The 26,334-nt window shown below is 34.8% G+C and overlaps 1 protein-coding gene across 2 annotated transcripts; it reads right to left on the bottom strand.

Annotated features, from left to right (window-relative positions):
• Positions 1-499: 499 nt before the first annotated feature.
• LOC108480321 (uncharacterized) lies at positions 500-4,813 on the bottom strand. Of its 2 annotated transcripts, none has more exons than XM_053019606.1 (11): positions 4,581-4,813; positions 4,369-4,452; positions 3,809-3,904; positions 3,647-3,722; positions 3,454-3,549; positions 3,246-3,319; positions 3,038-3,145; positions 2,762-2,899; positions 2,146-2,236; positions 1,560-1,768; positions 500-882 (listed from the first exon to the last, which is right to left on the bottom strand). In XM_053019606.1, the coding sequence occupies exons 1-11, from the start codon at positions 4,632-4,634 to the stop codon at positions 814-816; spliced, it is 1,095 nt and encodes a 364-aa protein (XP_052875566.1). In that variant the 5' UTR covers positions 4,635-4,813; the 3' UTR covers positions 500-813. The 2 variants fall into 2 exon arrangements, with proteins under 2 accessions (XP_052875566.1, XP_017638760.2); XM_017783271.2 differs by having other exon boundaries at positions 2,146-2,251; positions 4,581-4,806.
• Between the last annotated feature and the right edge of the window lie 21,521 nt (positions 4,814-26,334).

Here is a 26,334-nt window from a genome sequence, read left to right as displayed (position 1 = left end):
AATAAGGAACCATTGATTTGGATTTTTTTTCTGTTTGGGGGCGTTTAATTTGGATAATGAAGATTAATTGTTTTGAATACATGCATGCATAACATATATATGTGCATGTTTGCCAAGTCCTTTCTAACATGCACGCAACAAAGTGCGCGCAGCCACCTAGTAACTTATTTGAAGTTTCACGATAGTATTCCTTGCCAAAAATAAAGTAAACTATGTTTATTACAGAATTTTCAATATAAAAGACGTAACTCCCTATTCTTTATTGAAGTTGAACCTTTTCCTCGTTATTACATTAATTAACAGGACATTTTTAACTTTCTCCAATGTAAACCCTACACTATCTATAACTCTCCAATCCCCTTTAAACACATTTGAACCCTTATCTTAGATTGTTGCTACAACAACAATGATTAAGAAATTTTAAAATTGCCACAAACTAAATAATGAAGTGAAAACTTAATAAACAGCCAAAATCAAATGGATAACAAACACAATCACCTCTTAGAACACCATATGATATGTGTATATAGATAGATAAATACATACAATAATAAAGATATATAGATACAATAACAAGAGATCAATTCAATCGCATCCCCTTTGCCCAAATCGAAAGGGAACCCTGAAAAATAGCCCAATTTTCTACTTGATGCAAGCTGCTAATAATGCCTAGGAAAAAGGAAAAGGCATTTGGTTCACCTCCGATTAACCTAATCCAACATCATTGAATAAACAACAAAATACATGATATCCTTGAATTATTTCCCACATAAAAATATTAAAAATCATTGTCCGCTTCTCTAATGTTCCAGCTTAGTCTAGCTTGACATTTGAATACAAAAGTGTGTCCCTTGTCAATGGCATATTCAGAAGGAAGTAAACCTGCAGTAAGCACACAAAGGTAAACTAAGAATGGATATTGATTCTACAGTTATTGACAACATAATCAATCGAGTAAACAGACTTACAGCCACCACTGATTAATGAACAGAAACGAGTTAATACATCTCCTAAATCAGTCAATAGGGACAATAAAAGACAGACAAAAACCTTTCCCACTAACAATCTAAAGAGATCATTATTTTATTTCTTTCACAAAGGTCCGGTACATTTCTATTGATCCCTACCATCTTTTCCATAGTCAATCTTGTAACCTGGTAAGTCCCAGATTGTTTGAAATCAAACATCAGAGTTTAGAGCAGTATGAATACCAAAATTCCTCTAATCTATTAATATTCTTAGACAGAGAAAGCAATCTCCAGGGTCAGTAATTCTGACTACAGGATACAAATTTCAGTTTGGCCATAAAATGGGATAAAAGCATTGTTTCTGAAATCTTAGAAAAATGAAAAAGGGCAATGGACACCTCTGAGGGAAAAACATAAAGCGTAAATGAGTGCATCAGGTCAAAAATTTGCCCAGGTTTTCCAGTTGTTGGAAAAAAGGGAATAAAAGAACTTTCAACTGCTTCCAAAAGGTATTACAAGAAATGTTGACAATGCACTATAGGAAGCATGTAATGCCCGGCATTGGACATTAATGTATAAAACAGATCTTACCCCCAAGAGAGTTGCAATAAGAAGAACAACTCCAGTTATCCAAGCAAGGGTCCTTCTAACCAACACTTGTGCAGCAAGGGTGGTATTAGCAGAGCTTGTTGTGTCTGCTAACCAACGTGGAGATGAGCGAGAGGTATAGATCACATTCATCAATGTTTTTGATTCTGGCTGAGGTACCCCATTGAAGACAATAACTCCAACAATTTGACCTGATCGATCATCAATTAGAATTATTAAACAATTTAGCTGCCAGAGGTTGCGGGGACAAGGGTGATAGAAAGGAAAATGCCATAAAAGCATTTGCAGCAAACTTTGAGAAATATTATCACCAGAATAAATGCACAGAGCCTTGCATGTAAATTAGCATGTCTAGCTTCACTATTGCATATAAAGAAACCTATGATAAAATAGATTAATAAACATATATCATTATTTTCTTTAGATAGAGTTGCAAACTATGTCTGGCTTTACTTTTGTATACATAGAGCATGCAAATGGAGAACATAAACTGGAATACCAGCTTTTTATCACTCTTAATTGGTGAAGGTCGTTTTTGTTCAATGATGGAGAGTTCAATGTTACCAACCTCCATAAGCTGTCTGCAGTAAACCATATATATTCGAAAGTGTGGCAAGCAGAAGCCTAGTTCCTAGCTTATCAACACCATCTCTGTCTAGCTGCTCCAGCAAAACCTTAATTTGTTTTAGGGAAAAAATAAAAGGTTTAGCAATGGGTAAAAAACGAGGAAGGAAACATAAACAAAAGGCAGTACAGAAACTAAAATAGTATGAAAATAGATTACTTGATAGAATTAACTATTTTCTGCACTTTAGGCCAATAGTTAAGAGACAATTGATAATCATTCTTGTAGATAAAACGACATGTGTCCCCATTACACATTTGATAAGAATAAAGGGACACATTAACAAGGCCATGCAAGCATGGCAGGTAAGAATGCCATTTGTCATCACAGAGCAATGACATTCTCATATCAGTTTTAACTAAAAGTACCGCAATGCAAATAAACTCTTTCTTCTTCAATAATGTAATTAACAAGTGGTTCTTATCAGGGAAAGTGGACTGAAGGAAATAAGAAACCTTCCACTTAAACTTGATAGTCTTCAAATACATTTCCAGAGAAACATCAATCTATAGAAACAAAATGCTACTAGTTAGCAAAAACAAGTTTGTACGTTATGTACCTTAATACCATCAAAAGAACCCATTATTATCTCTGCAGGTCTACGCAAAGTCTTTGACAAATGTCCATGCTTCTCCATTGCTTTCCTTATATTGCGGTACAGAGCAAGCAGTTTTGAAACAAATTCCTTGTGTGCTTTCTGCAAAGAATTGAAACCTAAAGATCTCAGTGAGGTAATGAGAACTCACTAGAAAATACTATCCCAGCATCAGTTTAAAAAAAAAAAAAAAAAAAAAATCATGAAACAGCAGATGAAAGGATGGTTCCCGAACAAGACCTCTGGCATACGAAGAGTCACATTGTCAACATCTGCCACAGGAATAGTCATTACTCCATGAAAAGGTTTTGCAGCATCAGCAACATATGATCCACCCAACCAGCATGCCTAAACATATATATATATATATATATAAACCACTATGACATGTGTGACCAAAATAAAAACCGAGAAGAGAAACAAATAGGGTATCAAATAGTAAACTAACAAAGTCAATAATATCTTCTTCAGTGTAATCTCCAAGAGGCTCATCCAAAGAAACCACAGACACTTCCTCTTCATCTGCAAGAAAATTAATATAATGAACAGATCCCAATGAATTAATGAATAGAAGCATTTAGGAAATATATTCAAAAAAACATGAAAAGTTATGACTAAAGTGTGCTAGTTTTACATTGTGACAAATGATCAGATACCTAGAAGCTGAATGTCTGCTTTACTTGAGCCAAGATCTACACTACTCTTCAAGGCTCTTCCGAAGATAGCATTCTTGGGGTCAACAACAAGAGGATCTGAAGACAGAAGAACATTTATTTAAATAAAATGCAGAGGAGAGAGTAGGAGAAAAAGAAAACACAGAAAATGCACTTCAAGTTAAAGTGAAGATACCATCGATTCCACTGACTTCAAGCATAAAAACAGCTCGAGGTCTATTAAATGGATTAGGAATGAGAACCTCATTTAGCTGCAAAAAAAGTATGTCTTTCAAGCTTTTGAAAAAACAAAGAATTAAAAAAGCTAATTACTCAGGATTAATAACTAAAGAACGACCTTAGATGAACCAGCAGCTGAAAGGGTAGTGGGTGGTGCAAAACCAAGCAAGACTGATACAGTAGCACCAACTTCAGTTAACAGCATCGACTCTGACTATTTAAGTGGAAAAAGAATGGAAGTGAGAAGCAAGATCAGAATTAGGTTAAAAATTAGAGACATGACGAACAAAGGATAATCAAATACGCGTGACAAAAAGAAAAATAAAAGGGTTTTGAAGAAAATACTACCCCCACTATTTCCAAGATCCATCTAAGAAGACAATATATACACTTTTTATCATATATAACTTACAGTAAAAAGATAGTGACAAGAAGTTATCATTACAATCTTCAAAATTAATATGAAGAAGAAAAATAAAAAGGGTGATATACAAAGTAAAGCATATGCATAAGCTAAATTACTGAATTTAAATCCTAATAAGATTCAAGATATTAGTTTCCAAATTTACATATTCTGGCCAAATAGAAAACCATCCACAATCTCTTGATGCTTAAAATCCATCATAAACTATAAATTAAAAGAAATTAATTTCAAATTAAGGAAATGAATAGTTAAACCTGAGCAACATCGTTGGAGGACTGAGAGCGAAGAAATTGATTATTTGTACTATCAATGAAGAAAACGGATCCAGTAGATTCAGCCTGTGATGAAATCAGAAAAAGAAAAAAAGAAAATCGAATCAATTAAATTAAATTAAATTAAATTAATTACAAACAGATCCAATTATATTAAAACAGATTGAGAGAGGAGAAGAAGAAAGAGAGCAAACCCTAGGAAATGCGAAGAAGAGAAAGGAAATTAAGAAAACGGAGAAAATCTTCATTGCAAGAGAAGGGATAATTGTGAGAAAAGAGAAGAGTACGATGTGTGTGGTGGTTTCGCGATCACGGGACTGGAGATGGAAGAGGAACGAAAGAACCAAGGAAGAGGACGAGCTTTAGTTTTTATCTACAAAACCGACGTCGTGGTGCTTCATATTCAAACCGACGTCGTTTGTTGAGGTACTGATTGGGTTGAGTTCTTGGGCCAGTGTTGGAAAATAAAGTTTGTGATGATATTAAAAGTCCAAAAACATGTTACATGCTTCATCTATAATTTATAATCTATACTCAAAAATCAATAATATATAATACGGAGGGATTATACTGTTGCTTATCTTTTATACAATTAATATATTTTAATAATCCAAAATTTTAAATTTATCGATATAATTATATAAGTGAATATTTGGTACACTAGCAATGTACTTTTTATTCTATAAGTAACTTTAAAAAATTAGAATAATTTACTATACTCTTATATAACACTTGTCAATCTCCTGACCCTACTTGTGGATTCTAAAACCCCCACTAACAGTGCACCAAATAATTTCCCTAATTATATTTGTCATGCAAGTAAATTTTCAAATCAATCTGATATCTTCTATTATAAAAGTATAAAATAATATATATATATTAATATTTATTAAACTATTAAAATTTATTTACATAAAAAGTAGTTAAAATTTTTAATTTACATCAAATTTGACATGCATTATCTATATGAATAAATATAAAATATGATGGTTTGATTATTAAAATTTAATAATACAAAGAGATACGAAAGTATAATTTTATATCGGTGTAAATGAATTTCCCATATATAATATATAAAAGCACAGTTTAGTGAAACATATTTCCAATTAAAGGTGTTCATGGGCCGGGCCGGGTTGGGTTCGGGTCAGGCTCAACTAAAAAATCATGCCCATTTATTGGGCTCAGGCCGGGTCGGGCCCAAAAAATGGGCCTAAAATTTTGCCCAAGCCCAACCCGGATAAAAATACTAAAACCCGAGCCCGGCCCGGCCCGCCCTTATTAATTTTTTATATTATATTATTATTTTTAAATACATATAGTACATCAAAAATACTAAAAATATCAAAATAAATATTTCCCAACAAATTGAAAATAAATTTTGAAAAATATGTAAACTTAAATAACACTAAGATAAATGCAACTTAACAAGCAATTGATTCTAAAATAATAAAAAATTAACAAATGCCTTTAAAATAATAAGAAAATTAACAATAAAATAAATTTTATACAATATCCAAACAATAACAACAAAATAATAGCAACATAATAGTAAAATGGTAGCAAAATATGGAGAAAACAACAAGAAAATAACACTCAAAAATAAAAAATAAAAATATGTAGATTTTTTTGTCCTTTAGTGAAATCGGGCCGGGCCCGGGCTAAAAATATCTTACCCGAGGCCCGGCCCATTTTTTAAACGGGCCTTATTTTTTGTCCAAGTCCATTTTTCGAGCCTATATTTTTGTCTAAACCTTCTCACATTTCGGGCGGGCCTTCGGGCCGGGCCGGGTAGCCCGGCCCATGCACACCTCTATTTCCAATATAGCCTTGGCTTTTGGTGGTTCATTATATTCCTGAATTTATCATTTTAATTTTTTTGTTATTTATAACATTTATAAATGATAATTTTAATGTTAGTAAAATATTTAGTTAAATAAATTTATTTGAATAAAAAATTTTATCATACTTATAGATAAAAATATTGATTTCATGAAAAGACTTTTATTAAATGAATTTACGTAATAATAAATAAATATACTAAATTAATTTATATTTAAATTATTATGTTTATGTTAACCAAAAATTTAAAAAAGTAATACTTTAATTTTAAATAGAAGATTTTAATTATTTATATAATAAGTAACTGAATATTGTGTATTTAAAATTTTAAAATTTTAAAATAATAAAATAATATAAATATAATATAATATATTATAATTAAATTAATTATATATTATTGACAAACTATTATGATGAATTTATTGACTATTAAAGAAGTAAAAATTGAATCGTGTAGAGTTTAACTTACAAATATATCAACTTTTTCTAGTTCGTAAAATGATTTAATAATGATTAGAAATTTTATTATTAACACTATATTTAAATGATCAAATTATTTGATATAGATTAATTATGTTTATTAGTTATTATTTTGTATGAAGCAAGTTTATTTGAGTGCTGAATGATTTTTTGTAACACCTCGGAATTTTGGGTTAGAAGTTTTGAGATTTGTGGTTAGGGTTTGTGAGTGGGTCGAGCAATTGAATTTTTTGTTGCGTTTTAATATTGGAATGAACTTGCTGGTTGGCAGGTTGAATGTGAGTTAATTGATCTCTAGGTTTTGAGTACTTAAATTTGTTTTAAGTTTTAAAGTACTTATTTATTTATTTTAAATTTTATTTTTATCTCAAAACCCAATCATTCCACATTATTTTTCCCACTTTAGTTCTCTGTGACTTTTCTGTAATCCCTTCTTCCTTATTTCTTTCCCAAAATTCAGTTTTCTTGTAATTTCTTACTTTTTCGGTTTTATCGTTACTTGTCGTCTATCAAGAGAGTTTTGTCCTCGTGTGTTCTTTTAATCAGAGGTCAAGAAGGTTTTGAACGGTTTGGTGAGGCAAATCAAACGGTTCGTGGTGCTGGGAATCACGATTTAATGTGTGTGTTTTGAACCTGTTTAAATTTGCTATTTAATCATTGTCAGATTCTATGGAATACGACGATCTCTTGAGTGTTTCTGAAATTAAAGTGAGTAGGGATCGTTTTGATGGTGGATTTCTTGATTTCCATTTGATTTTAGTGTGGGTTTTGGCACTATTGATGTCGGTATTCTTTTCGTTAAAGAAGTTTACGTTTTGGGGTTATTTTAGGGTGGTTTCGTGACCACACGGATGTCCACACAGCCATGTTCAATTGGGAATTAGGGTTTTAAGGAATTTTTTTTACTTAAATTTGTTTTAAGTTTTAAAATATTTATTTATTTTAATTTTAATTTTTATTTCAAAACCCAACAATTCCACTTTCTTTTTCCCACTTTAGTTCTCTGTGACTTTTCTATAATTTCTTCTTTCTTCTTTCTTCCCCAAAATTCAATTTTCTTGTAATTTCTTGCTTCTTCGGTTTTATTGTTACTTGTCGCCTGTCAAGGGAGTTTTGTCCTCGTGTTAATCAGAGGTGAAGAAGGATCCGAACGATTTGGTAGAGTGAATTGAATGGTTCGTGGTACTGGGAATCGCGATTTAAGGTGTGTGTGTTCTGAACTTGTTTAAATTTGCTATCGAATCATTGTTAGATTCTATGGAATACGACGATCTGTTGAGTGTTTCTGAAATTAAGGTGAGTAGAGGTTGTTTTGATGGTGGATTTCTTGATTTCCATTTGATTTCGGTGTGGGTTTTAGCACACTAATGTTGATATTCATTTCGTTGAAGAAATTCACATTTTTAGGCTATTTTAGGGTGGTTTCGTGACCACACGGGTGGCCACACGGTCGTGTTCAATTGAGAATTAGGGTTTTTGGGCAATTTTTGGTGCCACACAATCGAGTGGCTAAATTTGGAGTTTTAGTTAATATGCCCACGGGCGTATGTTTTGGACACACGGTCGTGTCTCGTAGGCACACTGGCGTGTGAGACTTCCACACGATTGTATATTCCCTGCATCTTATTTTGGATAGTGAGTTACACGGGCTGCTTACATGGTCATGTAACTTGCTCACACATGAGCATGTGGACCACCATACGGGAGTGTAGACCTCCACACGGCCAGGGTATACGGCCGTGTGGCCCTATTTCGTAAATGTTCAGTTTTGTGTCATAATTTGACTGTTCCAATTCTTATGTCGCCTAACATTCGTTGATGCCTCTATATAAGTGTTACGGACTCTGTTACAACTTAGAGTTGTGTGAGTATTCATAGTTATAGATTTTACAGTTTGTTTAAAGTGCGTATGTAAGGTGATTAATGATTTGAAACACTATCTAATGATAGGATCTGAGGTAATCTGATACTTAGTTTTTGTAATTGAATATGTGCACTTTCGTTTCCGTATCACTGTTGCGTGTTTGTCTGTAAGTCGTGTACATTGTGCATCTGCATGAAATTTAGGTTTTGGTTATGAAGAGTAGGGAGTCTGATTCGGTTGTTTAACTGAATTCTTAATAGCGATGATACCGCAATACAAACACATGACAGCTCAGCTGCATATGGTTATTATTCAAGTGGCCTGGTTCCACATATCGGGGTGTGTAGGGTGGATGGACCTATCATGGTCCTATGTGGTGTGCAAAGTGGATGGGCTTATTATAGCTCATATGCGGTGTGCAGAGTGGTCGAAATGGTGTTCAGATGGTTTGGGTGGGTTTTGTATTCATTGCATTTACTATATTATTGAAAATCGTTTGGCTTAAATTTGTTGGAATATTATGGTTATTTCTAATTATGAAATCCCCAAATTGTTGCGTTATAATAATTATCTGATGTGTTTAGTACTTTAGTGTGTATGGAGTAGTGTTTTTGCCTCTGTGAATGACTTATGGAAATGGTTTATATGTCTAACTTCCGGTGTAAGATTCTCTTACATTGTTCGTGTATTCTTATCTGAAATATAGGTTTTTTTTAAACTCCGTTTTTCTGTCTTTCGTTTACATTTTGGACTCACACTAAGCTCACGTAGATCGTACCCTTAGTTTCTCCCCTTTAAGTACTCTCGTATTCTATAGATGAACTCGACATTCTGGAGGTCTCAGACGGATAAGTTTCAAATTCGTTAAATAAAGTGCTTCATTTCAATTCTTAATTTTTTTCAAGTTGTTATTGACTGTAAGTAATGATAAAAACTGTGGTATAAGTTTTATTTTGGGATTTTTGTAGATTGTTATTTTGGATTGAATTTCAAAAACTGCAGATTTATATTTCTGAATGTTTTCAATGCAACTTAAATTACTGTTTTGAATCCTAAATTGTTAAATAGCTTAGTTCGTTTTTAGCAAACTGTTTTGTAAATGAGTTTTAAACAAGCCTTTGTTTGTAAGTTACTTTTAGATCACTTCGGTGATCAATGTGGCCTCCGAGATCTAGTCGAAACTTCTAGGCTGGGTTTTGAGTTGTTACATATAGTGGTATCAAAGCCAGGTTTGCAAAAACTCGGCCTGTGTTTTTACGTATCCATGTGCGCGCGTGTTCGTTTAAAAAAAATTACTAAAGTGTTTTGAAATGATTTGTGTTTTGGAAATGTTTTATGAAAATGAGATGTCTAAGACTCTGATGATGGTTTGTATGAAACTCCGAGACTATAAGTTTAGCTCAGTAAAAATTTGAACTATTGTGTTTAGATGTTTATTTATGTTTGGTTTCAGAATTTAGATTTTTAAAGTTTAGTTACGAGACCGATATGGATTCTAACGGCAAGCTAAAAGTGAGGTTCAATTTGGTGAGACTCTTGAGGAGTTGTTGTTTATCTGGGATCAATGCAGTTCCACCAGCTACGAATAGCGATAACCTGAAGGTTGGTACTGAGGCGTTGACTCGGGTAGTGAGAGAGGTTCTAGAGAAAGTTTTTGAGGCTAGTTTAGAGAGAAATAGAGAGTAGGTTCAAGGTAGGTGTGTGGACTGTAGGAAGAAAAGAGATCGTAGTCCTTTAAGGTTGGAGCCTCGGTCTGCGAAGTGTGTGAAATCGCAATTGAGTGTCAGTAAAGGTAGTGTGGAAGATTCTAACAGTAGCGCGGACGTTTCGGTCTGTGGGCATTGTAAGAAACTTCATCCGAGCAATTGTTGGAAAAATTCAGGGGTGTGTCTCAGATGTGAGTCTATAGAGCATTGCGTTAGGGGGTGTCTTCGGTGACATTGAGTCAGGTTTGGTTGCAGGTTACTGTAATTTTGTGTGTTATTGATGAGAATGATATTGACCATTTATTCGTTAGCTATGTGTGTTTTTCTCGTGAATGATTTCATTGTCTATTCGTTAGAAAGTGGTTATGTGTGTGTGTTGTAAGTTAAGAATGTTTCCGTTAGAAATTAAGCATGGTATGGTAGTGCTTTGGGATTAGAGTGTGCAAAGGGAGCATAGTGGTGGACCTTATGTCAGACATCTATTCTGTTAGTAGGAAATTTTAGGGACGAAATTTCTTTAAGGAGGGATGAGTTGTAACACCCCAAAATTTGGGGTTAGAAGTTTTTAGGATTGTAGTTAGGGTTAGTGAGAGGGTCGAGCAATTGAATTTGCTGTTGTGTTTTGATGTCAGAATGAGTTTGTTGGTTGGGTGGTTGGACGTGTGTTAGTTTACCTCTGGGTTCTGGGCTCGAGTCCCCATGTCTTTGTTTTAAGGAATTATTATTTTTTACTTAAATTTTTTTTTAGGTTTTAAAATATTTATTTATTTTAAATTTTATTTTTATTTCAAAACCCAACCATTCCACATTCTTTTCCCACTTTAGTTCTCTGTGATTTTTCTGTAATTCCTTCTTTCTTCTTTCTTCCCCAAAATTCAGTTTTCTTGTAATTTCTTACTTCTTCGGTTTTATCGTTACTTGTCGTTTGTCAAGGAGTTTTGTCCTTATGTATTCATTTAATTAGAGGTGAAGAAGGTTCCGAACAGTTTAGTGGAGTGAATCAAACGGTTTGTGGTACTAGGAATCGCGATTTAAGGTGTGTGTTCTGAACTTGTTTAAATTTGCTATCGAATCACTATCAAATTTTATGGAATTCGACGATCACTTGAGTGTTTCTGAAATTAAGGTGAATAAGGGTCGTTTTGATGGTGGATTTCTTGATTTCCATTTGATTTCAGTGTGGATTTTAGCACTACTGATGTTGGTATTCATTTTGTTGAAGAAGTTTGCATTTTTGGGCTGTTTTAGGGTGGTTTCGTGACCACACGGACATGTGCCACACATCGGCGGTCCACACGGCTGTGTTCAATTAAGAATTAAGGTTTTTGGGCAATTTTTGGTGTCACACGGTCATGTAGCTAAATTTGGGGATTTTAGTCGATATTCACGCAGGCGTGCGTTTTGGACACACGGCCATATCCAGTGGGCACACGGGTGTGTGAGACTTTCACACGGCCGTATCTGCCCTGCACCTTATTTTGGACAGTGAGTCATATGGGCTGCTTATACAGCCATGTAACTCGGTCACATGGACGTGTGAAGCTTGCACACTGGTGTGTGGACCACCACACGGGTGTGCAAACCTCCACACGACTAGGGCCCAGGGCCTTGTGGCCTTGTTTCGTAGATTTTCAGTTTGTGTCATAATTTCACCGTTCCAATTCTTATGTCACCCAACGTTCGTTGAGGCCTCTATATAAGTGTTAGTGACTTTGTTATAGCTTAGAGTTGTATGAGTGTTCATAGTTATAGCATTAATTTTATGGTTTGTTTAAAGTGTATGCAATGTGATTTATGAATTGAAACACTATCTAATTATAGGATCTGAGCTAATCTGATATTGATTTTTTGTAAATGAATATATTCCGTTTCCATATCACTATTGTGTGTTTGTCTGTAAGTTGTGTACATTGTGCATCTGCATGAAAATCTGGGTTTTGGTTTTGAAAAGAAGGGAGTCTGATTCGAAAGTTTAACTACATTCGTAATAGCGGTGATACCACAATATAAACATATGACAACTCAGCTGCATATGGTTATTATTCGAGTGGCTTAGTTCCACATATCGTGCTGTGTAGGGTGGATATATAACAGCCCTTACCCATATCCAACGCCGAAATAGGGTACGAGGCATTACCAGACTTAAACATAAGCAAACATACAAAACCGAGACGTAAATTTCCATCCAAATTTAAAACTTTTCATTTATAATCATATCGTCCCTAAAACGAGCCTACGAGGCCCAAAACATGCATTGGAGGCAGTTCAGGACTAAACTGAGAACTTTAGAAAATTCTTCAACACTTAGAAAATTTTTCTTCAAAACAGGGTCACACGAGCGTGTGGCTTGGGATACGCCTGTGTGGGTAGGCCGTATGGTCACACACGTCCGTGTCCCTAACCCGTGTAACTCTCTGTTTATGACGTCGTGCACCAAAGGAAGTCACACGGCCAAGTCATACGCCCGTGTGGCGAATTTAATTTTCGAAATTTTCATAAAATAGGTGCAGACTTCACACGCCCAGTCCCTAGGCCGTGTCAATCACACAGCTGAGACACACGACCGTGTCTCTACCCATGTGGACAAAATAAGGTTATTTACTAAGACATTTTGCCACCCTTACTTTCACTAACCTACACAACAACAAGCAAGACCAATCCAAGCATATACATACAACCAAATCGGCCACAAACAAGCCATCAATACATCATTTGCACATACTAACATCTATCATGCATAAACATCACATATTTTCTTTTTCATTCATGCCAATTTCATCTTCATGATAAGTATCGTCATATAAACATACCAATGACCAATAGGATTAATATTAACCAACTTCCAATGGCCATATACAAAATGAATCATTAACTATTACAATGCCAACACATTAGGCTAAACCAATATGACACATAACAAAATGACCAAGTCCCTATACATGCCATACTCAAAATATTAAAACCAGGTATACCCAAAACAATCGTTTGATAGTGTGAATCGAGCTCCGACGTTTCTTGATCCCCGAGCTAGCTTAGCGACACTATAAGGAATGGAAAGAAAAGGGGAGTAAGCTTTAAAGCTTAGTAAGTTTGCATGCAAATAATAGGCAACATAAATCATACATTAATCATATAACTACTCAACATAAGTTAACATAAATATCATCATATATCCTAGGCATAACTTACTCATTAGTATTCTTACCAAGAGTTCATCTCATACTAAAATCCATACTCATGAGTTTTACATGCATACCTATACCAACTCATAACATAATTGTGTACTTTTTCAACTTTGATATACTCATTGGATTACCCGTTGAACACTTGGAATACTATCGGATACACGGAAAGTCTTGCACAAAAGTGCCACATATGTAGCCAATGATACCTCATATCTCATAACACAAAGGGCTTGCACACGAGCTAATCACGGGCCTGCTCACACGAGTTGTCAGTTAAGACGTAGCTACACGAGTTGCTTACACAAGCTGTCAGGTATCCACAACACATGCCGGACTACCCAGCCACTGGTAGGACGTACATGACCAGCACCCGGATTCACATAGATCACATAACACATGGTTTCCTAGTGACATGTCACTTGTATCCTAAACTATTCCTAAAGTTCAATCGGGATTTTCACATCGTCGAAACTTCGTCGAATATTTCCATAGAACAATCATACAATTTATGTAATATTAAACATTAAATACTTAATACAGCATTGCATTATTTACACCCAAACTTATCTCGGTACAAAATTGTAGAAAATGGACCTAATCGTCAATAACCTTGTTTTTCTCCCGATCAAGGTCCGAACTTCGTTTTTCTTGCTCTATAATAGCATATTAATTTATTTAATTATCACATTACCCAAGGCTGTCCAAAAATCACATTATGGTAAAATTATAGTTTTGCCCTTAACTTTTCACATTTTTACAAATTAGTCTTTAGGCTCGTAAAATGAAATGTATCCATTTTCTTTGTCACCCAAGCCTAACCAAACCTAAATCATGCTTATAACAGTCCACATTTTTCATCAAATCACATTTCTACTACCCATTTTTACAACTTTTACAAATAAGTCCTTTTTATGCATTTTCACTAAAAATCACTTAGTAAAAGTTGTTTATCACACCTTAAACATACAATATCTTCCATCAAACATCAAACTACATGCATGTCACACATGAGTAAATTTTTAAACATGAACCCTACTTCAAAATAATGGTAGAAATAGGTAAATCAGGTTACGAAGACTTCAAAAATGTAAAGAGCATTAAAAACGGGGCTAGGATGTACTTACAATTAGAGGTGTTCATGGGCCGAGCCGGGCCGAGTTCGGGCCGGGCTCAACTAAAAAATCATGCCCATTTATTGGGCTCGGGTCAGGTCGGGCCCAAAAAATGGGCCTAAAATTTTGTCCAAGGTTGACCCGAATAAAAATATTAAAACCGGTAGAGACTCCTACTACCAGATTAATTTTTATATTATTTTTAAATATATATAATACATCAAAATACAAAAATATCAAAATAAATATTTCCCAACAAATTAAAAATAAACTTTAAAAAATATGTAGACTTAAATAACACTAAGATAAATGCAACTTAACAAGCAAATGCTTCTAAAATAATAATAAAATTAACAAATGCCTTTAAAATAATAAAAAAATTAATAATAAAATAAATTTTATACAATATCCAAGCAATAACAACAAAATAATAGCATCATAATAGTAAAATGGTAGCAAAATAGGGAGAAAACAACAAGAAAATAACATTCAAAAATAAAAAAAATATGCAGATTTTTTTTGTCCTTTAGTGATTCGGGCCGGGCAGGGCCCGGGCTAAAAATACCTTACCCGAGGCCCGGCCCATTTTTTAAACAGGCTATATTTTTTTGTCCAAGCCCATTTTTTGGGCCTATATTATTGCCCAAACCCTCCCACATTTCGGGCGGGCCTTCGGGCCGGGCCGGGTAGCCCGACCCATGCACACCTCTACTTACAATCAAGCTTGAGAGTTGAAGAAACCTTACCTATGAACTTCTTGTAAAATTTGGCCAAGGTGAAGAAGATGGACACCAATTTTGACTTTATTTTCCTTTTTTATTCTTTTATTTACCAAATGACCAAAATGCCCTTAATGCATAACTTTGAAATTTTACCTATTCATATCCAGTTTTGTCCACTAACTTATCCAATGGTCTAATTACCAACTAAGGACCTCTAATTTAAAACTCGTAGCAATTGGACACCTTTAACAAGTAGAACTCAACTTTTGCACTTTTTACAATTTAGTCCTTTTGACTAAATTGAGTGCCCAAATGTGAAAATTTTAGAACTAGATTTTCACAAAATATTTCCATAAAACTTTAGACCATAAAAATACAATAAAAATAAATTTTTCTATGTCGAATTCGTGGTCCCAAAACCACTATTCCGACTAGCCCTAAAATCCGGCTGTTACAACTCTCCTCTCTTTAGGGATTTTCGTCCCCGAAAATCTTACCAGAAAATAGGTTTGGGTACTATTTTCTCATTGCCTCCTTAAGCTACCAAGTAGCCTCTTCAACCCATCCTTTGCCACAACACTTTCACAAGAGCTATACTTTTATTCCCCAACAGTTTTACTTCTCGGGCTAATATTTTGATCGGTTCCTCACCGTAAGTCATATCTGGACGAATCTCAACTTTTTTTTGGTGAAATCACATGTGAAGGGTCTGATATATAACGGTGCAACATTGACACATGAAATACGTTGTGGATCCTCTCCAACTCAGATGGCAAAGCTAACCAATATGCTACCGGTCCTATTCTTTTAAAAATCTCATACGGCTCAATAAATTACAGATTTAACTTGCCTTTACGACCAAATCTTAGAATTTTCTTCCATGGAAATGCTTTCAAAAATACCTTATCACCGATCTGGAATTCAATCTCTCTTCTTGTACGATTTTTGTTTATCTGAAGCAGCTTTCAAACAATCACGAATCACCCTTACTTTTTCTTTGGTTTTTCTAACCAAGTTAACCCCGTGAATTTGATTATCTCTGAGGTCTGTCCAGTACAATGGAGTTCAGTATTTTCGACCATATAATGCCTCATAAGGTGCCATTTTTATGCTCGATTGAAAATTGTTATTATAGGCAAATTCAACCAACGATAGATATTTTTCCCAACTACCTTGGTATTCTAGAATACAACATCGGAGCATATCTTCTAAAATCTGAATTACTCTCTTGGATTGACCGTCGATTTGCGGATGGAAAGCTGTACTAAAATTCAATTTCGTTCCTAAAGCTTCTTGCAATTTTTTCAAAACCGCAAAGTAAACCTCGAATCTCTATCTGATATAATAGAAATAGGTGCTCCATGAAGTCTAACAATTTCAGCAATGTATAAATTAGCAAGTTTATCAAGTGAGTAATCAGTACTTACAGATATAAAATGAGCCAATTTCATCAATCTGTCTACGACAACCCAAACGGCATCCTTCTTTTTGGGAGTCAAAGGTAGACCTGTCACAAAATCTATGGTAATTCTGTCCCATTTCCACTCGAGTACCATCACTGGCTGAAGTAATCTCAAAGGATCTTGGTCTTCAGCTTTTACTTATTGACGTATCAGATATCTCGATACAAAATCAGAAATATCTCTTTTCATACTAGACCACCAATACAATTTCTTCAAATTATTATACGTTTTCGTACTACCTGGATGAACTGATAAACAACCACTGTGTGCCTCATGTAAAATTTTCTGAATAAGTTCATCATTTTTCGGTACACATACTCTATCTCGAAACATTAAACAATCATCTAAACCGATTTGAAAGTTTGTATCACTACTTGATTCACACTGAGCTCTTTTGGCTTGCAATTCACTATCATTTTTCTTAGCTTCACAAATTTTCTGAATAAATATCAATCTAGCTCTTAACTCGGCCAAAATTGAGCCATCATTAGACAAATTCAATTTCGTATTCATAGCTCTCAAAGCAAACAAGGACTTTCTGCTCAAAGTATCTGCGGCTATATTCGCCTTTCCCGGATGATAGTCAATCACTAGTTCATAATCCTTCAATAACTCGAGCAATCTCCATTGTTTCAAGTTTAGATCTTTTTGAGTCATTAGATACTTTAAACTTTTATGATTGGTAAAGACATGAAATTTCTCACCGTACAAATGATGTCTCCAAATCTTCAAGGCAAACAAAATGGCAGCCAACTTTAAATCATGCGTCGGGTAGTTCTTTTCGTGCGGTTTTAGCTGTCTCGAGGCATAAACTATCACTTTGCCTTTTTACATCAATACACATCCTAATCCATTCAATGACGCATCACTATAAATTACAAACTCTTTCCCCAAATCAGATTGTACTAAAACTGGTGCCTCAGTTAATAATGCCTTCAATTTCTCAAAACTTTGCTGACATTTTTCAAACCACTCAAACTTAACATCCTTTTGCAGCAATCTCGTCATAGGAGTAGTGATCATAGAAAATCCATTAACAAACTGTCTATAATAACCGGCTAGTCCCAAAAAGCTTCTAACCTCGGATACATTCTTTGGTGGTTTCCACTCAAGAATAGAAGAAATTTTGCTTGGATCAACTCGGATGCCATCACCTGAAACAATGTGTCCTAAAAATCTGACTTCTCGAAGCCAAAATTCACTTTTACTAAACTTAGCATACAATTATTTTTCTCCCAAGGTCTGCAAAACAGTTCTTAAGTGCTCTGTATGCTCTGTCTCATCTCGAGAATAGATCAGTATGTCATCAATGAAAACAACCACAAACTTATCTAAATATGGTCAAAAAATTCGGTTTATTAAGTCCATAAAAACTGCAGGAGCATTTATTAGTCTGAAAGGCATGACAAGAAATTCATAGTGCTCGTATCTTGTTCTAAAGGAAGTTTTTGGCATATCTGACTCTTTAACTCGTAACTGGTAGTATCCAGATCTCAAATCTATCTTTGAAAACAGTGTTGCCCCTTTCAGCTGATCAAACAAGTCATCAATTTTTGGCAAGGGATACTTGTTCTTTATAGTCACTTTTTTAAGTTGTCGATAATCGATGCAAAGTCTCATGGATCCATCTTTCTTCTTTACAAATAATACCGCAGCACCTAGAGAGAATAACTTGGTCTCGCAAAACCCTATCTGTCAGTTTTTGCAACTAAGTTTTCAACTCCTTCAATTCGATCGAGGCCATCCTATACAGAGCTATCAATCTCGGTGTAGTCCTAGGGACCAAATCAATACTAAACTCAACTTCTCTAATTGGAGGCAAACCTAACAATTCTTTCAGAAACACATTCGAATATTCACACATTACTGGCACTGATTCAATTTTCAATTCAGATTCTTTTGTATTCAATACATAAGCAAGATAGGCTTCACAACCTTTTCTTATACATTTTTGAGCAGACATCGAAGAAATCACAATTGGCAATCTATTTGACTCATCTGATTCAACTCGAAAAATTTCACCATTTTCACATGTCAATTCAATAACTTTCCGTCTACAATTTACTATAGCATCATGCATAGTCAACCAATCCATATCCAATATAACATCAAATTCATCAAACAACAGAAACATTAAGTCAACCAGAAAACATTGACCTCTAATTATCAAAGGACATTTCTTGCATACTTTATCAACTAAAACATGATTGCCTAAAGGGTTTGACACATTAATCATAAATTCCGTAGACTCAACAGGCATATTCTTACTAATTACCAAATTCATGTATACATATGAATGGGTAGATCCTGGGTCAATCAAAGCAATAACAGTAGTTTCATAAAGAGAAATAGTATCTATGATAACATCAGGAGATGTTGCTTCTTCGCGAGCACGGATGGCATAGGCCCTAGCAGGTGCTCGAGCTTCAGATCTTGCAGTTGAAACCTTCATTACATTTGTGCTGCTAGCTTCATTCCTGGTATTTCTCGGGGGTCTCCCTCTAGAAGCAGTATTACTCAGCCTTATAATCTGAAACTTTTCTTTTTCAATCATCTTAGGGCAATCTTTAATGAAGTGATCTTGGGAACCATACTTGAAACAAGCTCGGTCATTCATTCGGAACTTGCTGGGGTGATATCTTCCACAATGTGGGCATCTAGATCTATTGAGTTGATTACCAATGCTCGCAATAGAAGTAGTCTGAGCTTTAGAACCCAAATATTGATTCCCACGATTTCTAATTGAGAACCTAACTGTAGCATGTGAACGAGATGCATCTCTCTAGATTTCTTAGACTGAGATTGGAATGACTTACCCATCGGTCTCTTTCTTGTATCTTTACCCATCGGTCAGTTCCTCTGCTTTACAAGCTCGATCTACTAGCACAACAAATTTTTCAGCTCAAGAATACCCACTAACAATCTGATGTCTTCATTAAGCCCATTTTCAAACCTTTTAAACATAATATCTTTGGAGGAAACACGTTCTATAGCATACTTGTTGAGCCGAACAAACTCTCTTTCATATTCAGCGACTAAAATGCGGCCTTGTTTCAGCTCAAGAAATTTTTTACGCTTCTGATCGATAAACTGCTCACTGATATACTTCTTTCGAAACTCCTCCTGAAAGAATTCCCATGTAACCCTCTCTTCCGGAACCACAGATACTAGTGTTTTCCACCGGTGATATGCCATGTCCCTCAATAAAGATATAGTACATTTCAAGCATTCATCAGGTGTACAAGATAATTCATCGAACACTCTAATAGAATTATTGAGCCAAAATTATGCTTTTTCGGGATCATCATCGGCATTTGCTCTAAATTCTTCAGCCCCTTGCTTTCTAATCTTATCATCCGGGGTTCTATTCAATCTCATAAAGTCCATACCTTGAGGCACTATGGAGACAAGTTGAGGATTAGCAAGGGGTGTAGCATGTTATTGTTGAGCGGCTGTGTTTGTTCGAATGAACCCTAAGAACCACTCGTTCATCATCTGGAAGAAGGCTTCCTGAGCTTCTCCTCCCTAACTCACAGTTATGGGTCTACTCTCAACTGGCAGCGTCCCTTGGGCGGGAGCCTGTGTATTACTTTCTACATGATCTACCATAGCTCGATCGGGATCCATTAATATATGAAAACACAGTTTAAAATTGTCAAGAGTCATCACACTATCACAATTTATATACAGCATGTATAGCTAGACTCGTACACACGCTACGTTAGTCCGAGAACTGACTAAACTGTAGCTTTGATACCACTAAATGTAACACCCCTTACCCATATCCGACGCCAGAACAGGGTACGAGGCATTACTAGACTTAAACATAAGCAAACATACAAAATTGAGATGTAAATTTCCATCCAAATTTAAAACTTTTCATTTATAATCATATCGTCCCAAAAACGAGCCTACGAGGCCCAAAACATGTATTGGAGGCGGTTGGGGACTAAACTGAGAACTTTAGAAAATTCTTCAACACTTGAAAAGTTTTTCCTCAAAATAGGGTCACACACCCGTATGGGTAGGCCGCCTGGTCACACACGCCCGTGTCTCTAACTCGTGTAACTCTCTGTTTATGATTGTCATGCACAAAAGGAAGTCATACGGCCAAGTCACACGCCTGTGTGCTAGGCCGTGTGGTGAATTTAATTTACGAAATTTTCATAAAATAGGTGCAGACTTTACACGCCCTAGACACATGCCCATGTCCCTAGGTCGTGTCCGTCACATGGCTGAGACACACAGCCGTGTCTCTGCCCTTGTGGACAAAAATAAGGCAATTTACCAAGCTATTGTGCCACCTTTACTTGCACTAACCTACACAACAACAAGAAACACCAATCCAAGAATACACATACAACCAAATCAGCCACAAACAAGATATCAATACATCATTTGCACATAGTAACATCTATCATGCATAAACATTACATACTTTCTTTTCCATTCATGTCAATTTCATCTTCATGACAAGCATCGTCACATAAGCATACTAATGACCAATAAGATTAAAATTAACCAACTTCCAATGGCTATATACAAAATGAATCATTAACTATTACAATGACAACACATTTGGCTAAACCAATATGACACATAACAAAATGACCAAGTCCCTATACATGCCATACTCAAAATATTGAAACTAGGTATACCTAAAACAATCATTTGATAGTGTGAATCGAGCTCCAACGTTCCTTGATCCCCGAGCTAGCTTGGCGACACTATAAGGAATGGAAAGAAAAGGGGAGTAAACTTTAAAGCTTAGTAAGTTTGCATACAAACAATAGGCAACATAAATTATACATTAGTCATGTAACTACTTAACATAAGTTAACATAAATATCATTGTATATCCTAGGCATAACTTACTCATTAGCATTCTTACCAAGAGTTCATCTCATACTAAAGTCCATGCTCATGAGTTTTACATACATACTTGTACCAACTCATAACATAGTTGCGTACTCTGTTAACTTTGATATACTCTTTGGATTACCCGTTGAACACTTGGAATACTATCGGATACAAGGAAAGTCTTGCACATAAGTGCCACATATGTACCCAATGCTACCTCATATCTCATAACACATAGGGCTCGCACACGAGCTAATCACGGGCCTGCTCACACAAGCTGTCAGGTATCTGCAACACATGCCGGACTACCCAGCCACCGGTAGGACGTACATGACCAGCACCTAAATTTACATAGATCACATAACACACGGTTTCCTAGTGACATGTCACTTGTATCCTAAACTAATCCTAAGGTTCAATCGGGATTTTCACATTGTTAAAATTTCGTTGAATATTTCCATAGAAACAATCATACAATTAATGCAATATTAAACATTAAATACTTAATACAACATTGCATTATTTACACCCAAACTTACCTTGGTACAAAATAGTAGGAAATGGACCTAATTGTCAATAACCTTGTTTTTCCCCCAATCAAGTTCTAAACTTCATTTTTCTTTATCTATAATAGAAAATTTAACTTATTTAATTATCACATTGCCCAATGTTGTCCAAAAATATATTATGGTAAAATTACAGTTTTACCCCTAAGTTTTCATATTTTTACAAATTAGTCCTTAGGTTCGTAAAATGAAATGTATTCATTTTCGTTGTTATCCAAGCCTAACCGAACCTAAATCATGTTTATAACAGTCCATATTTTTCATCAAATCACATTTCTACTACCCATTTTTACAACATTTACAAATAAGTCCTTTTTATGCGTCTTCACTAAAACTTAGTAAAAGTTGTTTATCACACCTTAAACATACAATATCTTCCATCAAACATCAAAATAAATGCATGTCACACATGGGAAAATTTTTAAACATGAACCCTACTTCAAAATAATGGTAGATATAGGTAAATCGGGTTACGAGGACTTCAAAAATGTAAAGAGCATTAAAAACGGGGCTAGGATGTACTTACAATCAAGCTTGAAAGTCTCCTTGTAAAATTTTCCAAGGTGAGGAAGATGGACACCAATTTTGACTTTATTTTCCCTTTTTATTCTTTTATTTACCAAATGACCAAAATGCACCTTAATGTATAACTTTGGAATTTTACCTATTCATATCCATTTTTGTCCACTAATTTATCCAATGGTCTAATTACCAACTAAGGACCTCTAATTTAAAATATCATAGCAATTGGACACCTTTAACAAGTAGAACTCAACTTTTGCACTTTTTACGATTTAGTCCTTTTAACTAAATTGAGTGCCCAAACGTTAAAATTTTCAAACGAGATTTTCACAAAATAGTTCCATAAAACTGTAGACCATAAAAATATAATAAAAATGGATTTTTCTATGTCAGATTCGTGGTCCCGAAACTACTGTTCCGACTAGCCCCAAAATCGAGCTATTACAGGATGGACCTATCATGGTCTTATGTGGTGTGTAGGGTGGATGGGCTTATTATAGCTTGTATGTGGTGTGCAGGATGGTCGAAGTGGTGTTCAGATGGTTTGGGTGGGTTTTGTATTCATTGTATTTATTGTATCATTAAAAATCGTTTGACTTAAATTTTTTGGAATATTATGGTTATGTCTGATTATGAAAGCCCCAAATTGTTGCGTTATAATAATTATCTGATGTGTTTAGTACTTCGGTGTGTATGGAGTAGTGTTTTTGTCTCTGTTAATGACTTATGGAAATGGTTCGTATGTATGACTTTTGGTGTAGGATTCTCTTATAATGTTCGTGTATTCTTATCTGAAATATAGTTTTTTTTAAACTTCGCTTTTCTGTCTTTCATTTACGTTTTGGACTCACACTGAGCTTGCATAGCTCACCCCCTTAGTTTTTTCCCTTTCAAGTACTCTCGTATTCTGTAGATGGACTCAGCATTCTGGAGCTATCAGATAGATAAGTTTCGAATTGGTTAAATAAAGTGTTTCGTTTCAATTCTTAATTTTTTTTTCAAGCTGTTCTAGACTATAAGTAATTATAAGAATTGTGGTATAAGTTCTTTTTGGGATTTTCGTAAATTGTTATTTTGGATTGAATTTCAGAAACTGCGGATTTACATTTTTGAATATTTTCAACATAACTTAAATTACTGTTTTGAGTCATAAATTGTTAAACAGCTTAGTTCGTTTTAAAGAAAAACTAGCATTTTCTTTTTTTTTTAATTCAAATATTTTCCTCTTTTTTTTTGTTTGAAAGGTGGTCATTTATTTTCCTGAGCTCCAAATTTCCCTTACAACCCTTTTCGCCACACTTCAAGTACACTATTTTTTTTTCTTTCAGCCTACCCTACACCCGAAATCAACTCCTACCTTTGCGACACTTTTGAAGCCGACCCACGAAGATTTGCTGTTAAGTCAAAAAGTAGTCACTTACGAACTTAGAGAGGCAGATACGAGTGGAAAAAGGCAAGATAGTGGTCAGAGCAATAGGAGGTAAAGCAAAAAATTTAAGTGAAACACGAGTGGAGAGTTCCTCTATTTTCTTTCTTTTTGAGTGAATTGTGATATTTGTGGTGAGGATACAACACTATGTCTCGTAGTCTTGAAAGAAGCATTCCTGCTAAAGGTGGTGTGTCCAATTTAGCATACCAAGCCTTTATTTGTGAGATGGATCAAATGCTCCAATGGCGTCTAGAGCCAATGCAAGAAAAATTGAACCAATTGAAAGAAAGAGCCCAACGGGCACTAACTCCTCAAAATCAAATGATGGAAGCAAGATCATCAAGGAGAGAAACGTCTAATGATTTCTTGATAAGAGATCCATGTCGTGATTCCTATTTATCTAAGAATTCGTGTTGCTATAAAGCAAACCATGAGTTTGAAGCCTTTCAAGGTAAAAAATGAGAAGGCACAAGTATCTCTTCAACTGCATCAAAGTGCTCATCCACAGAAATTCACTCACGAAGAGTTGATCGTGTCTCAAATGTAAATCCCTCCATTCTTACCCAACAAAAATCTTCTCATTCTGATTCTTTCATGTTAACTCCATTTTGTAATAAGAATGAGAGAAAAAGAAATCAGGAAAAAAAAAAAGAAAGGCAAGAGTTGTTATTGAGAGAAAATGAGCAAAAAATAAAAGAAATTGAAAGAAAAAAGAGAGCTTGAACGAAAAGAGCAAGAAAAAGAGTGCGAGCAAGAAAAGAACTTTGAAAAAGAGATTGAGGATGAAAAAGAGGAAAAAAAGAGTGAAAGAAAAGAGCATAGGAAAGATGAATGTTTCATTGAGATTAAAAAAGAAACTTTTAGAGTGAAAAGGAGGAAAGTGATCAAGCAAAAGTGAGGAATGTCCTAGCTAATCCACATGCGAGTTTGCCTTGTGAATTTTCTTTTTTTTTTCAGGTCTTTAAAGATTCATTTGACAAGTTCCAACTTTAATACCTTCTTGATGAGAGACGATTCCGATTAATCAAGAAAGGTAAGATCGGGAATGAAATTAATCCACAAGTGCTTAAAGTAAGCAAGGTAAGGAAACTTTAGCAATTGAATCACGATAATCTAATTTGAATGTTGTTAAAAAAATTATCGATGACTTAGTTTTTGAAAGATCTCTTTACATTATTTCAATTAACTATCAGTCTTTGATTGTTGTTGATGATTTTACCTTAAGTAGTGTCATGAAAAGTTAATCATAATGTTGGTAAATCTGTTGATGGCATTAGATTAAATTGACATATACAAAATTTGATCGTGTGTGATAAAAAATTTTCACATAAAAAGCTTAATTTGTTTGATTATGATGGGTATGTGAATATTTAAATCTTTGTGTGAAATCCTCATGTATGCACATGCCTATTCGAATGAAATTTGAGAGGTTGGTTATTTGAATGTGTGTATGCCTAAATCTTGTTTTTTTGACATGTGTGAATTGATGCTGAAATAAAAGTTTTTATTGTATTCAAAAATAAGTGATCGAAACCATGTGTTTGAACTTGGAGCATGTTTTCCTAAGTTATTGTTAAGAGAAGGTGAGCATCAGAATTTTATTTTGTATAAATGTGTTGGCCACTTTCGTTTGGTAATATGTGAATTCTGATGACTTACAAAGTCAAAATCAAATCTTTGATCCTAGAGATTATTGTTCTATATTATTGTTCAAGGGATTCGAGCCATGGAATTTTGTTTTCCAAGATTATAACTTTCGAATGCTTTGTGATTTTGGTTTGTTGCCATTGATGAAACTTTTGATTCATTTTGAAAAGGTAAGACCAACTTATATTTTTTATTTTGGCATTGGTTTATGCATTCCATTTTTGAATAGGATTCCGAAAAGTTATTCTGTGCTTATAATTTATAATGTCACTAATTTTTTGCATTCTTGTGTAGGTGACAATTTGAAATTGTACCCTTTTAAAGAGGGAGGGCGTGCAAATAACCTTCTTTCTTTTCAAACCATATGTGATTCTCAGGTTTTTGGAAGCAACTTTGTCAGGTTCATGAACAATGTGGTTTGTGATCTTGAAAGATTTTTCACGAGCAAATGTCCTGATTTAAGGACAAATAATTTTCAAGAGGGAGGGTATAATGCGATCCTGACCACATCATGTCATGAAACAATTTGATGGCATCGGAATTGGCCTAAGCG

Source organism: Gossypium arboreum, chromosome 10, assembly GCF_025698485.1.
Source record: "Gossypium arboreum isolate Shixiya-1 chromosome 10, ASM2569848v2, whole genome shotgun sequence".
Lineage (NCBI taxonomy): Eukaryota > Viridiplantae > Streptophyta > Magnoliopsida > Malvales > Malvaceae > Gossypium > Gossypium arboreum.
This window is presented reverse-complemented; position numbering and strand designations above follow the sequence as displayed.